We start from the raw sequence: 14,624 nt of genomic DNA on the forward strand, positions 1-14,624 counted from the left end.
CGCCGGTAGAAATCGAGTACGGAAGACTGGTCAACATGAGACCGATTGACACTGCAGCGAAACACTGGCCAGTGGCAACGGCGATTGTGGCGAACATGAGCGGAGGAAGTTCGTTCGCGGTTATATTTAAGGCTATGAGTCAGTGGATGACTTCCCGTAAGGATGTGCAAATAATCTCCTTTCAAATAAAAGTTTTGATGTAAATTGGAAATTGGGAAATTGTCGAATTATTTGCAGATGCCTCCCGCAATGCTGGAAATTTGCATAAAGTGCTCGGATTTATCACACGTGTGGTAGCTCGCCAAGGGCGTAAGCGCGGACAAACTTCCATATCTGGGCTGGAAATCATGTGGACTCACCTCGCTTAACGAAATATTGCAGCAAAAACAGTTTAGAAAGGGGTCGCTAGGCCTTTCTAAATTCAAGAATTTAGAACATGCCCTGATGTTCAGATTCTGGTATTTGTTGCCAGGTATCACTCGCTTAACATATCTCCGATGATTTTCAGCGTTATTTGCAACGATATTTACAAATAATCCTTACGGGAAGTCATCCAGTGACACGTGTGACCCGTGGTGGCTGTCACATCGCACGCACAGCCCTGTTTGTTGATTATATGTAAGAGCTCTTCTTGAACGCCATCCCTACCACATCCGTACCTCCCCGTACGGCAACTCCTCCAGCGTTTTCGTATCTCTCTCTCTCTCTCTCCTCCCCTCATTCTTGTCAGAAACTTACTTGTACCATCTACATAAACTCAGGCAACTGTTGAGGGAAGTTTGAGCAATTTTTCTGTTGCGTCTTTCTAGGTGTGTGCTCCCCTCCCTTTGTTTCAACCTTCTCCTTCATCGTATATCGTATACAGTTGAGCGTTTACTGCTCAAACTGTTATGGCATTCAGGCAATCTAAAGGAGCCCAGAAAATGAAGCTGCCACGTTTGATGGACAGAACAAAAAATTTTTTGTCCCTGGGAAATCCTGATTGGAATGTTGCATCCCTGCAGAACAGCAACATGTGGCATCTTTCAACTTAACTGGTTTCGCTCTTATTGACGTTCTTTTCTCATTTTTCTAATGTGATTTCAGCTTTTCTCAGACAGGCTCTCCACCCCTCAATGGCGACTACAATCCACTCGAACCCTGCCGTTCCACCCCACCTCTCCGATCCCAGGAAAGCTGCTGCGAATAAGTCTCGGATGTCCTATCAACCCATGCCCACGGTGAGGTTGTTGCCGTGTATCATCACTCGGAATTGTCGGTTCTCATCGTTTGTGTTTATAGACCGCCCAATCTATACCCACCCAAAGAGGCGCCGAACAATTCTACGGCCACGAATCTATTGCTCGTCTCAGCGCCCGTTTCATAACACACCTCTTTGCTTGCCCAGAATACCCACCCTCATCGACATCCTTACAGGCACGATTGCCACAATTTATTGCGTACGCCCTTCATCGTACAAAGTTACATTCGTCTGTCACCTTCGCCGCCCTCGTCCTCCTCCAACGCCTTAAAGCCCGTTTCCCCACCGCCCGGGGTTCTTCCGGTCACCGACTTTTCATTTCCGCTTTTATGATCGCCTCGAAGGTGATATGCGACGACACATACTCCAACAAATCGTGGACCATAGTTGCTCAAGGAATGTTTACGCTTCGAGAGATTAACCAGATGGAACGTGAGATGTGTAATTATCTCGACTGGGAACTTACTGTGGACAACCCAATCCTCTCCCACTTTGAAGTGGCGGTAAAGCAAGATTTTTCCAACCCTCAGGGTCCATTTCCTACCTATTCCTTACAGATGGTCTCGAAAAGAGCCATTAAAGCTGCCTCCTCAACGACAGCTACTCCGATTCCCGAGCCAAATTCAACCACGTCTCCTATACCCTCATTTGGACAACGTCATTCATCTCCCGCAGCTTCTACTGAAAGTTCTCCTGTCCCTCGCCACAAGGAAAGATTCTCGCATTCAAGTTCGAGTTCCCCGATGCCAGACACCCCCTCTCCAAGTTTTTCAAACACTTCTCCTGCGTCTTCAGCATCACCAAAAACGCCTATTGGACAGGAAGACTTTTCTGCGAAGATTCATGGGGTGGATATCCACTACGATGGCTTTTCAATATGCGAGGACGTTCCGCCGCACCACCCACTCAAAGGCAAGATGTTTGCTCATGCTGCGCCGTGTGGTTGGTAACATTGGGTTTGCGCCTTGTCATGCAAGTTCAATGTCACCGCTACCTATGGCCTTGAGAGATTTTTATCTCGCTTTCGCTCATCCACCGTTCGTTCCGTTGGTCAGCCGCATTGTAAACATACTCACATGGACAATCTTCTTTCCTCTCTTTTATTTCTCCTCGCTCCTAATCTATATACCCCCCAGCATTCAACTTTTACCCTGCTACTACCTAGCATCTGGCATACGCACCACCATCCTTCATCTTATTTTATGGTCAAAGGTGAAACCTGTATTTTTGGTTGGACTCCTGCATTGCTTTCCTTTCAAATTGCACCTACTTACTTACCGTCTTGTATTTTTTTTGAAACATGTATACACCGTAGAAAAAATAGAAAAGATTTCAAAAGGAGAACAATCTAAAAGTTTGACAGATGTAAGTACATGGATGCTCAGAGTGAGCAAGTACTGTGATATTTGGCGTGTGCCACTTGATTTCCATCAGATCGAGTATGTCGAGCAATGGTTAAAAGCTTCAGAACTTACACACTGGTCTAGCGAAAAAGGCTGGGTGCTCTCCACGAGATGGGGCGCTTCGCCACCGACGTGGGGTTCATCAGAAATTTGCGTCACCAGGAACGACGCCTTTCAACAAATGACATTCTCTCCTCGGGACCCGTCACCCTATGTACCTTGGATATTGGGTAGCGGACATACAAATGGCCCCTCTCCAAGGTTCAGCGTTTATTTCTCACAGGGTTAACCTGGTAGATAACATTGCAGTCCAATGGCATCCAGAAACTCGAGTGGGCAGTATGAAGTAAACGTCCGTCGCCCGTCGCACTTAAGAGGGTGTCCGTGCAAGTCGTGCAGGTCGATGCCGCATGAATAGCCTCTCTCGATACGGGATGTGCTGAGCGTCATCATACCTCTCGGCGTTAGAAGCATTCCACAACATTGATTGTTTTCGACATGGACCCGGTCACCAAGTTCCCGAGTCAGATCTTATCCGTATCCGTATACTACATACAAGTAGACTGCAAATTTATTGTATCAGACTCCCTGTACTTATTATTGAGGGACTGCACCGAAAGGATGACGGACAACGTCATGATCCGCTGTGTACATGGCATCGGCTATGGTGGGAGATGGTTTACTTGGATACCGTGCGCCGAGGGCGATGTACATTCCCTGAGAAAAATCTTGGAAAAATCGTACGACTCCCCGTTTTGATTTGAATGAGAATCAGACTTCGAGGCGCCTCGAGGCTAGAAAGCCGGCAGGGTCCACGCAGGGTTCATTATCACCGGTTCAGAAGCGAGGGAACAACAGATAGGTTGCATTCATGTCTTTTTTGTTCAAATGTCGTCCGCACTGGTACCAACGCTCACACTACCAATTCCGAAAACCTCCCAAACCCGGTCCTGAGACCCAACAGCAACCCCAATGAGACGAATTCAGATTCACCGAGTCAAGCGACTAGGTAATAATATCATCAAAAGATAAGACAAAGAAGATCATCAGTACAAGTGCTGACAGCATAGCTGTGGTAGTTACTACTCGCGGGCGCGAGTCAAGGCGCCTGAAGAAACGAAAGCCTAATTTTCGATGGCGATTGAGGCGCTCAAAGTGAAAAGCACAGGAGGACCCACTGGGACCAACAATAGCACCCCAACGGGAGGCTCGAGCTGTGCTCGAGAGTGAGTACATAGCAGTTCCGGCAGCCCTGTGTGAAAGAAACTGCTCAGGGCATTAACGACAACGTCCCATGATCCATCGCATACCTCCCAAAATCAACTAGCTAGTTCTACTTTGTCCCTGCTGATGCAAGTCCACCGAGTTTAGTCCTGGTCGTAAGGCGGTGACTCGAGCAACGTGCATCACTCTTGGCCAAGGCCTGTCAGAAACGCCGGATGAAGCACGTCGAAGTCATCGGCAGCCTTCAATCCCATCGACGATGATGTGCATCGAGAGCAACTAGCTAGGTGGAAGACCCCCTCTTTGCTGTTGAACTGATGGACATAATAACAGGTAGCTTTGAAACCGAGAGCCGTTCATAACAGAGGTTGTGCAGAACTTCCAATTCGTCTCTGTTCAGAATGCTGGAGATATCCGTTGGAGGAAGGAACGCAAACGTCGAATAGACCAAAAGGTGGGTTTTCAGCGTCTGTTGAGCGTTAATGCATAATGACCCGTTACAAAGCAAAAGTCCAGAGTCACTGCAGAGCGGAGTTAGAAAACTTGCTCTTTCACTGCCGACGACTTCCAACCGTTCACTATGGCCTTTGGTCTCACTATTGGAACAGAACGCGCAACGGCCCTTCAGGTGTGCTTTTAATACTATCCTAATTTCCTCTTTATTTACCCTTCTGCATCCTACAGCAAGCAATTCAAGATGAACTCATAGTTCGGGGGTACAGTCAGGATGCTGGTCCGTCTTCGTTCTTTATGCTTCACACACCTCCTGAACACTCTTATAGATCCCGTTATGGCGGAATACATCACCATCATGATAATCAACAACAAGACGACTGGTGAGTGGGATGCTCTCGAAATCAAACTGTTTGAAGCTCATAAACATTCAAGCTCAAATTACTGGTGAACTTGAAGACTGTGAGTTTAACGAAGATAACAAATTTCATTGAGCCACTTAGCTTCCTTTTTATACAGTGATTGGACCCGAATTTGGTACGGCTTCTTGTTTCGGATTTTTAAATTCACCTTTTTGTTAACACTGTATTTTAGATGACTCTTTTACCCACTGGTTGTTTAATGAGGCAGCAAAAGGATCCGCCGAAGCTGAGCCATCAACCGCCACTTCTGACCAACCTGTCGAACAAGTGGCACCCCAGGAAACCCCATCCCAACCCAGCACATCTCGATCATCCAATGCTCCACGCAACGGCGTCTATCAACAAGCTTTGTCGCAGGCCCTGCCACACGCTCCTGGCTCATCTCAGAAAAGAACCGCTTCCGCACGCTCCCCTTCACCAAACCACCCCAACAAAATTCGACGCACAGATGTCCCCACTGCCCCCAGGGCCATGCAACGCGATGGTCCTTCCAATCCTAAGAGTCTACTAGATCGAGTTAGCGGAGCGCCATCTCACAATGCTCAAAACAACCAACATGATGAAATACAAGCTCGAATTGACAACATAACGAACGGTCCTGGTGGGCCGGCTGGTGTAACTCAATCTGGAGGTCCTGGTCCCAACGTGATGATGCAGAATGGGTTCCCGGGTATGAACATGGACATGAACGCAGCAATGGGGATGGGGAATCCTTTGATGTTGCAGGAGATCATGATGAACCAAATGGCACTCATGGCGCAAATAACAGGTATGATGGGCTCAGGCATGAATGGCGGGTTCCCAATGATGCCAGGAGATATGGCGATATTACAGCAGCAGCAGCAGCAACAACAACAACAACAACAAAGCATGGGTGCGAACGTTCAAGGAGGTCATCAGGGTGGTCAGAGAGGGAGAGGCGGAACTAGAGGTGGAAGAGGCGTTGGACGGGGTCGAGGTGGACCACCTACTTCCGCCACCCACAAAGCTGAGACGTCAGCGTCACCCGAAATACAATTCACCGCTGCAGCACCACCCAATCAATCGATAACGGGACCCGCTGCAGGACCCATTGCAGCGCCTGCACCTACCTCTGCCCCCGTGTCTGTCACCCCTCAAAGACCTACTTACGCTCTCCCCGAACGACCTCAATCACCGACACTGTGTAAATTTGGATTGAAATGTACCAATGCTCATTGCCGATGGTCTCACCCTTCACCTGTGGCTACCGTTGAAAGTGGGGTTGTGTTGAGCAATGATCCTTGCGAGAATGGAAAGGATTGCAAGGACAAGGATTGTATTCAAGCACATGTCAGTCCAGCCGTGCTTAAACCTCAAGGTGAGTTGTTTGGTTCTTCGACATAAATCAACGACGGCGCTAACTCCGATGATACAGCCGAGCAATCTGCTCCTCCCACCAACACTCCCCAACCGCCACCGGCAAGTTTGATTCCTTGTCGATTTGGTTCTTCTTGTACGCGCCCGAACTGCTCCTTCTCCCACCCGCCTCGCCCATCATCGAACGTGAACCACTTTGCGCAACAATGTCGATTCGGTGCGGCGTGTACACGAGCAGCATGCCCTTTCCAGCACCCTGAAGGTAGGGTGCTACCCAATACCTTCCACCGTGGACTATCGACGTCTGCGCCATTAATCAACGTCAAGTCTCCCGAAGCGGGGACCATGGGGTCAAGTGCCAGTCCTCATAAGAGTGTGACGTTCAAGAATCCAGGAGGGCCTAGCCTAGAGGAGAAACTCAAGGAGATTGAACAGAGGAAACTTGAGGCCGAGAAAGAGGTGAAAGAAGCTGAAGCGGCAGCGGCCAAAGCGATTACGGCTTAAGGGGAAAAGACCCCTGTGATTGCAACAATGGACCTTTTTTCCCATTGTATTTTTTTTTTTTTTTGCGTTCTTTGCTTGAGAACCTAGGCTGTCCTGCTATACTGTTGTTTACTAATTGTCTTTCTTCCTTATTGAACCTCACAGCTCACCTCATTATGCTCTGTCTTTACATATTCACATTTACTTTGGCGCATAGCTACGCACGTAGAGTAGTACCAGACATGGGGTGGAAATACATAACTAGCAGAGGAACCGTGCAAAAAAGACGGTTCCCCTTTCCACTCTCAGCTTGTCGAGGGAAACGAAAATTCGTCAGATGAACTTAATGGGAAGAGCGGGCCTCCCAAAGCTCTGCACCTCCCTTGTCGACGACCAGCCGGATCCTATCGCCCTTGCCCAGGTCCTTGAACTAAACATACCATGAGTCGTGAACCGTAAGTGTTATGTTTGAGATACACACCGTCAATTCTCGGGTACGATGTAGACTCTCAATATCGTCGATACGGTCCCTCACGCTAGTCAGACTTTCTTCGAAGCCATCTTTGCCTACGACTTCTTTTGCTGCCAATAAGATCAGCATTGAGTCAGGCCGCACGTCATGGTTAGCCTATGTACATCAAGATCGTGAGAACGCTGGGGGGAGCTTCCAGATCTGAGGTAGGCACCCACATCGATAGCAATAATGTTTTTCCGATCGAGTTCTGCATAGTTGTTAGCTGGAGTCATCAAAAGTGCCTACCAATTGAAGCTGTTCGTTACCTTCGAGGAAATCAGCACGGGTCATTATCTGCCTGCATTGCCACTAAAACCGAGAACACATTTTAAGTAGCAATCAGAGAAAGAAAGAAAGAAGACTCACATAAGGTATAACGGGCAAGGGCAATTCCTCTAGACTGCCCTTGCCGGACTCTTCAAGCTCTCGTTCCTGTTCAAGCCTCAGCTTGACAAACTCCTGCAGTAGGAGCCACGAGCAAGAACTCCATTTTTGCTATGATAATATGAGAACAAATGCCGGGAAATAAGATGAGGAATATCCGACCTCATCCATTACATCATCATCACAGTCCGTGATGAGCCCTTGGGTAAAGTATGTCAATATTATAGTCAGATGATGAAGAATACCTTGCGTACCGATCTGGCTTAGCAACCACGCCTTCTCAACGCTCAGCAAACGTTTAACTGCCTCGCCGAGGTCTTTGGAACGTGCAAGCTGCGAGCATGACAGTCCTTGAGTAACGAAGAGTCGTCTAATGACGCTACGACATACCACATTCAGAAACGAGAGTCGCCCTCCAACACTTGAGATCGCGGCATTGAGCTCCTCAAGATCTTCCACGTTGTGTCTTGCGTCTGAACGCAACCGGCGTAGAGCAGTGAGGGCGTCTTTCGGTTCTAGGTCAAATATCGAGAGCACCTATTGCCGACAATTTGAGTTTCCGTCGAGGAAATCATACACGGTGAGGAGAATAGACTTGCATGCATTCTACTAGCATTTTTCCCTTTACGAGGAAACTGGTTAGTGGAAAGGTACTATTCAGTGGGGGGAAAGGTTCATTACGCATAACATAGAAAGGCCAGAAGTCGTCACTGTAGATAGTAAATCAGAAATGGAATGGATTCGTTGACACGCCGCTTACAGCGTAAATACCAATGTCAGAATACCACTTGCAGCCCAAGATTCTGCTCGCTGCTGGAGTTGCAGGATCATGTTGCGCCCGTCGTCGTCATTTCTGAAAAAGTGTACATTGTTTATAACAAGTACCAGAGGTTTTCCTCTGCGTTGGACGCATCGGAGAGCAACTTTTTCGAGTTTATTCAGAGCTGTAGGGGGAATAAATTTGAAGAACAAGTCATGAACTCTCGTGCAGATTATACCTCTTTCAATATCGAGAGCCGGACCACCTAAATGGAATATTAGATATTTTCTTGGAGACATACGGGCCCGTACCTTCCCGCGGATCTCGTCTTTGGAACAAGCCCGTTTGAGAGTCTTCATGAAACTCGAAGTTGAGTGCTTTCCCGAGTCGTAGCCGAAACACTTCCAGATCAGGATGAGCTTCACACATAGCAACGCCGTCTGCTTGAATAGTATTCATGGCGTCAAATATCATAGTACCCTTCCCAGAACCCTGTCAATCAATTCAGTTCCCGTGTACCCGACAGGTTGAGACAGCCAATCGTGCCTTGGGACCAAGAAGAACACAATAATGACCGGAGTCTTCGCCTTTTATCGCGCGGTCGACTGCATCTTGCTCTACTCGTCGAAAGTGTTCTGTCCACAAAGAATCTTCGTCGTCATCTGCCTTTGAACTTGCTTTCTTGAGATGGTTTTTCGCGACTTCCAATGCTGGGTCATATCCCGGAGCAAACGCGAGCTCAATCTATCAGATTAGTCGTTCCCTGTGAATGGTACGAACCATAGGAACAGCGCTCAACTCGCGCACCTTGTCCAATACATTCTTCTTATACCACGCCAAATACCCGATACCCCCAATGAAAACTATGTTTTGTCGCTGATTTCAATATGAAGAGTATCAATGGTTCAAAATCCGATCGTGACTAACCCATCCCGAGACCAATTACAGTAGTCAGAGCAGCATCGACCAACGCAGAACGTGTAATTTGAATGTTGCTGCCCGAGCCTCCAATATTCGGTCCACTGCCCGCTCCAGGTGGATTAAAGGGTATGCTTATAGACTCTGTGCCTTCATGTACTTCATGCCTCGGAGCCTTGGATATAGGTGTCGCGCGAGAGGACGATTTTTGTGTCGTCGCGGCAGGGCCCGGTTCGTTGGTTTGCGTTGAGAATGTTCGCAGGAGGACTCTCCGACCAGCAGAACGAGCGACAGAAGCACTACTCGGTAATCTTCTTCGAATCAAGGGAGTGGTGTAGTTCATGGTTGAGAGGGAAGAAGATATCCGTGGTGCTTAGATCTTAGTTGCGAATGGCATGTTTTTGGAACCTGGGCAGGGCAGTCCAGAAATGAGGGCAAGGGTCATGATAGTTCCTACATTCATCATCTCCTTCCGTAAAAAGCTCACCCGTCGTTCTTTACACGCGAAACGAACACATCTGAAGCTATTGCATGTATGTTTGTTCAATGTTTGTCGTCGCTCCTTGTAACTCCGTCCTTCAAGCAAAAATTGATATGGATATACGCAGTAGAGATACCAGTCTAGGATAGAAATGCAATACTAAAATGCTCACTCTACAGCACTGGAATGCTCCGCCAACTCCTGCTGCGCTGTTTGCCACTTTCTCCATGCTGCACCCTGTACGCTCTGGCTTCCCAAGGCTGTTGTTCCATCGGTTAAAAATCTATCCTTCTTCATCTTCTTCATAATGTCTTCCTCCACGAACCACCGTAGGCACACCGCCTCCTCGACTTCAGCTTGAATCACTTCCGTCTGCTCCTTGGCTTCCTTGAGCAGAGCAGCGGTCTTTTCGATCGTTCTCTGCAACTCTGGCAGAGAGTTGATATGTCCACGTATTTCCCGAAGGACGTATCGAACGTCTTTCAAACTGGGCTCCAACTCTCGCTTTCTTTGGTTGCTTGGTGTGGCGATTACAATTGTGTGGTCGGACATTCTCGCTCGCTTCAATGGTCGGGTTCTATGATCCTCTTCGGTGGCTGTCTCTCTCCATTTCTCCACATCCGTATTGACTTGTTCAGTTCTCTTCTGAGGTGTCATCAAGCTTCTTTTGGATCTGCGCGTGGGTACGGGAATCGTAGGGGCGTTGGATTGGAGGCGTAATAGGGAATCCACCTCTCCCTGGCTTTCAGTGTCGTAATTATCGTCTTCTCTCCTTGAATGTCGTTTCGGGGTGGATTCCATCGGGGGAAGAGACCCAGTTGGTGGCTCTGCATGGCCGTTTGCTTCCCCTTCTTCTGTGGCACCCCTGGACCCAGTTTTGGTGCTACAATGAAAAGTCCCCGATCGCCTTGGGGTTGATTTTCTGAATCAAGGACGGATATTCCAATCATGAACAGGTGTCATTTCGAAAGAGCAACACACCTTGGAACGCCTCTAGGATACTTGGCCAAAAGTTGTTGGATGATCACTGCGCTCTTTTGATTTGCTTTGATACCCTCTTGCTATTGGCAAGGATTCGCCACTGGTAAGCTCTCTAGACCGCGAATAAGTTTGAAGAAAGACTACTCACAGCAGCGATCTGTTGTAGCTCAACTCGTTTGAGATTTTTGAGTTTCTCGACGTCTCTGTTCATCAGTTTGGCTCAATGGTACTGGTGGTGATGGTGGTGGTGAATGCAAGGAAGACTGCTGTTTGTTCTCTTTTTGTTGTTCTTTCCTTTGTGCTATTGTCCCTGATGCAGAGCCACACCCAATTCGCAGAACAGGGCTTTCGTTTTGACTCAAAATAAGCGTTCTAAAGTTTGGGAATCGAGGAGTAAGGTCTCTATTTGTAAGTCGATGAAATTTTTTGTGTGTCGCTCTCTCATTATCTCTCTATCCTCGCACCGCTCGCTGACGATTGCCAGACTGCATACCCGATTAGGATGACCGCTTTCCTTTTCGGGCTCACAAAGGTTAGGCTAGCTCCGGTACGCTTATTGTATTCTAACTATCACCTGACATCTCCTTATAACCGAACAATAAATAACACATATCATCCGCAACCATACAACATCACGTCGTTCCTCATCCACTCCCCTCAAATTGTACCCTTCCTCGAAAGTCATGTCCATCGGCGCACTGCTGAACGAGAAAGACCTGCAAGCTCTTTCTCGACAAGAGCTCCAAAACCTCGCTCGCGTAAGATCTTTTCGATTCGATCTCACTTGATGAAAGGTTATCCTGAGCTGTGTTAAAATCTAGACGCACGAAGTGAAAGCAAACTCTAAAAGTGTACTTATCGTCGAACAACTACTCGCAAAATTCCCTGATGGGGTTCCAAGGTAATGCTTGAAATTTGTGACATCTTCAGGTGACTTATGTCTATTCATACTATAGTGTCGCAACTCCAGCTTCGAAGCACCCTGCACGGAAGTTGAAAGTAAGACACTCGGAAGCTTCAGTTCCTGCCAACAATTCCCCGACAACTAGCTCCCCTCTATCCTCACCCCCTCCTTCGCTACAAAACTGTGCCCCTTCTGCTCATGAGCCAATCGAAGCCAACTCGAATGCGAGTCCACGAAAACTGTGGCCTCCCGCCCCCCTCGTGTACGAGCATGGTGAGGATATACCTGACTTCGAACCCGAAGAAGATCCCAATGCACCATCCGAATACTCCTTTGAGACTAACGCAACGCCACGATCACCTACGCCAACCTCTCCTCAGCCTCCCTGTTCCCCTACTGCAGTCAAGCACGCAGTCGAAACGATGCGTCAAGTTTCGGAGAAGGATAACACGTTATACGCACAAGTCGAAGGTCTGAGAACCCTCGCCGACGATCTCACTCACCAGGCTACCCAGCTTTCTCAGGTCCTCAGGAGGGAACGCGAAGCTCGACAGAGGATTTTAACGTACATGACGCACTACATCGCTAATAATAACCGTTGGGGTGGACGTGTCCAAAACGACCACATATTATCTGAAGACCAAGCCACTGCGGTGAGAGAGGAATATCTTCGCAATGGTGGTCGGGGCTGGAAGGACCAGGGACGCTGGGAGTTTGAAGAAATCTGGGGTGGACCGATCAAGGTTGCTCAGAGCGTACTCCCCGTCGGAAAGCGAGCCGCGGACTGGGTGGAAATCCAGGAAGGGGGTGAGCAGGAGTACTTGAATATACGTGCTGAAATCGATGAGGAAGCAAGGAGGCTTTACGAGTGAGTTTATTAATCCGACCACCACTCTGACAACGTTCTGACGTGGATATTTAGGAAGGATCGACGCGATGAACTCTGGAGGAAACGATATGCGGACCGTGACGGTGAGGATGATGAGGACGAAAACCGGTACAGGCCTCGACGACGACTTCGAGCAGTGCAACAACTTGCCACTGAGAGCCTCTATGGATTGGGTGTCGTCGATAAAGGGAAAAGGAGGATGTCCGCCAACGAAGTCGAAGTATTACAACAAGAGCAGAGCTTTCAGAGGCTTGCAGAGCATGACTCTCTGGAGGCGGAAGAACATCTAGCACGGGAGCATATGGATTGCGAGATCGCTGCGAGACTCGCGGCCGATGAATGCGATGGAGAAGAACAGGAGGCAGAGCGGGAAGCTAAGATCCGACAGGCGAGAGAAATTGCAGTTGATAATGCTCGGGATGCACAGGGCATCCATGTTGTCTACGGGGCGGTGATGAAGGTCGCAGCTGACATCCTCTCTGGCGTTGAACAATGGGATAGTGAGACGCAGGCGAAGAAGCGAATTGTGCTCGAAATTGGCCTTGAACGTCTTAATGTTCTCGCTGCGGAGGATGCGGCACATTTGGACATTGGGAAGCTCGCTGAATTGGCCATGAAGACGGTGATGGGTCGAGAAGGTCCATGAAAATGCTGAGTTCATTTGATCAGTGGGAGATAGCCTATTATTTCTAGCAGCGGAAGTCTGTATCTTTTTGCGTATTATATTAGGCTTTAAATCCTCCTATGGACCCCGTAGGATACGTTATATATGTACACCGGCGCCCGTACTGTGTAATGTATACAGGAGGCTGCCGAGCGCTCAGATAAGCGCCAATATACCACCATCATGCCCAAGCTACGCCTGAAACGAACTCTGGAAGAAGAGGCTGCTCGACGTTTACGGAAAGAGAGGAAAGCGGCCAAACGTCGATATCCACGAGATGACCATGATGAACGGTATCCAAACTGCCCCCGTCACCATTCCTCACACGAAACCTTGAAGCCTTTCAGTAGTCGAAAGTGGGCTTCAGATGACGAGGACTTTATTGGATCAGAACCCGCAGACTCGTCGTCCGGAGCCTACACGACTTCCTGCTATCCGGAATCGGAATCATACAGACATGCCTCCAAACCCGACTATGAGGCTATACAAGCCGAAATGGAGGAACAACGTTTTCGAGAGAAAATCTCGATGGCTTTCGATGAGGACGAAGCTTTTGATTCCCTTGAAGCTCGTCTCAATTCGTTCGCCCATGTTCCAATGCACTGGGGTGGCGGTCATAGCAACAGAACTCAACCAAATTATGACACCGATGCATTCATGAAGCTCGATCCCATGAGTTTGGACGAGGAGGATTATGCTGAATGGATTCGACGAGGAATGTATCGGTCAGTCGTCACCTTTAAATACGGCGGGAAACAACTAAAAGTGATCGGCCATTTATTAGCAAAACACATGTACAAGAATACGAAGAGGAGGAACGCAAGAAATCGGAGCGTGCTTCCAGGCGTGCTCGGGAGAAAGCCATCAAGGCCGAAACTGAACGTTTAGGGAGAGAAGCGGCCAACGATCGGAGGCGGAGGAAAGGCGAGAAGGAATATCGTAAACGTCGTGAAGCTATCGATGTTTACCACGGCAGATGGAAAAAACTTTTGTCTACTCAATCAGATTCGCTCACCACAGTCGGTTTCAACGATATACCCTGGCCAGTTTTCCCCTCTGAACACGACCGGAAGGGCTCTACCTCTTCTTGCATCTCGTTGGAGGACCTCACCAAGGACGCAATCTCTGCTTTTCTATTCATGTCAACCAGTAGTACACCTCTTTCCGATATGAAGATTGAAGACGCCGAGAAAGAGAAGAAGGACAGGAAAGATAAACTTCGAGAGACGTTTCTACGATTCCATCCCGACAAGTTCGAGGGGCGTTTCATGTACAAGGTACCGCAAGGAGATCAAGAGAAGGTCAGGGCGGGACTGGCAACTGTCGTGCGGGCATTGAACGAGTTGGTGACAGAAAGTTAGGTACTTCACCTTTTGTTTCTTGTCGCGTAGTTTCCCAGAAGACAGTTCCACATCAAGCTGAGTCAATTACACTTCTAGTTTATGCTCGCATTACTCAAGTACAAGTCCATGATCCCCTGGCGTGAGTAAGTACTTCAAAGTCCAATGCGTAAGAATGGACGAATATCTAAATAAAGATACGGTACCGTTGAAATAGGTGATGAAG

The 14,624-nt window shown here is 48.4% G+C and overlaps 7 protein-coding genes across 7 annotated transcripts; 4 read left to right on the forward strand and 3 right to left on the reverse strand.

Moving 5' to 3' along the window:
- The first annotated feature begins 650 nt into the window (after window positions 1-650).
- On the forward strand, window positions 651-2,579 carry E1B28_010148 (uncharacterized protein). Its single transcript, XM_043155101.1, has 3 exons — window positions 651-809; window positions 866-1,220; window positions 1,282-2,579. Exons 2-3 carry the CDS (start codon window positions 1,116-1,118, stop codon window positions 2,188-2,190), a joined length of 1,014 nt encoding a protein of 337 aa, XP_043007563.1. The 5' UTR covers window positions 651-809; window positions 866-1,115; the 3' UTR covers window positions 2,191-2,579.
- Window positions 2,580-4,183: 1,604 nt separating this feature from the next.
- Window positions 4,184-6,584, forward strand: E1B28_010149 (uncharacterized protein; the record flags this gene model as incomplete). Its single annotated transcript, XM_043155102.1, has 8 exons — window positions 4,184-4,321; window positions 4,373-4,495; window positions 4,552-4,600; window positions 4,650-4,703; window positions 4,756-4,782; window positions 4,840-4,857; window positions 4,915-6,081; window positions 6,139-6,584. The coding sequence occupies exons 2-8, from the start codon at window positions 4,448-4,450 to the stop codon at window positions 6,582-6,584; spliced, it is 1,809 nt and encodes a 602-aa protein (XP_043007564.1). The 5' UTR covers window positions 4,184-4,321; window positions 4,373-4,447.
- Window positions 6,585-6,906: 322 nt separating this feature from the next.
- On the reverse strand, window positions 6,907-9,482 carry E1B28_010150 (uncharacterized protein; the record flags this gene model as incomplete). The annotated part of the gene is made up of 16 exons (XM_043155103.1): window positions 6,907-6,993; window positions 7,045-7,191; window positions 7,254-7,285; window positions 7,344-7,386; window positions 7,444-7,572; window positions 7,624-7,661; window positions 7,716-7,794; window positions 7,852-7,967; window positions 8,039-8,083; window positions 8,143-8,171; window positions 8,222-8,405; window positions 8,460-8,486; window positions 8,533-8,713; window positions 8,768-8,965; window positions 9,029-9,084; window positions 9,149-9,482. 16 exons carry the CDS (start codon window positions 9,480-9,482, stop codon window positions 6,907-6,909), a joined length of 1,725 nt encoding a protein of 574 aa, XP_043007565.1.
- A 306-nt stretch (window positions 9,483-9,788) lies between these two features.
- E1B28_010151 (uncharacterized protein) lies at window positions 9,789-10,421 on the reverse strand (the record flags this gene model as incomplete). Its single annotated transcript, XM_043155104.1, has 1 exon — window positions 9,789-10,421. One exon carries the CDS (start codon window positions 10,419-10,421, stop codon window positions 9,789-9,791), a length of 633 nt encoding a protein of 210 aa, XP_043007566.1.
- Window positions 10,422-10,579: 158 nt separating this feature from the next.
- E1B28_010152 (uncharacterized protein) lies at window positions 10,580-10,812 on the reverse strand (the record flags this gene model as incomplete). Its single annotated transcript, XM_043155105.1, has 2 exons — window positions 10,580-10,681; window positions 10,750-10,812. 2 exons carry the CDS (start codon window positions 10,810-10,812, stop codon window positions 10,580-10,582), a joined length of 165 nt encoding a protein of 54 aa, XP_043007567.1.
- Window positions 10,813-11,284: 472 nt separating this feature from the next.
- On the forward strand, window positions 11,285-13,040 carry E1B28_010153 (uncharacterized protein; the record flags this gene model as incomplete). Its single annotated transcript, XM_043155106.1, has 4 exons — window positions 11,285-11,359; window positions 11,423-11,502; window positions 11,558-12,373; window positions 12,428-13,040. 4 exons carry the CDS (start codon window positions 11,285-11,287, stop codon window positions 13,038-13,040), a joined length of 1,584 nt encoding a protein of 527 aa, XP_043007568.1.
- Window positions 13,041-13,239: 199 nt separating this feature from the next.
- Window positions 13,240-14,441, forward strand: E1B28_010154 (uncharacterized protein). Its single transcript, XM_043155107.1, has 2 exons — window positions 13,240-13,783; window positions 13,843-14,441. The coding sequence occupies exons 1-2, from the start codon at window positions 13,242-13,244 to the stop codon at window positions 14,417-14,419; spliced, it is 1,119 nt and encodes a 372-aa protein (XP_043007569.1). The 5' UTR covers window positions 13,240-13,241; the 3' UTR covers window positions 14,420-14,441.
- Window positions 14,442-14,624: the final 183 nt, after the last annotated feature.

This window comes from Marasmius oreades, chromosome 6 (assembly GCF_018924745.1).
Source record: "Marasmius oreades isolate 03SP1 chromosome 6, whole genome shotgun sequence".
Taxonomy (NCBI): Eukaryota; Fungi; Basidiomycota; class Agaricomycetes; order Agaricales; family Marasmiaceae; genus Marasmius; species Marasmius oreades.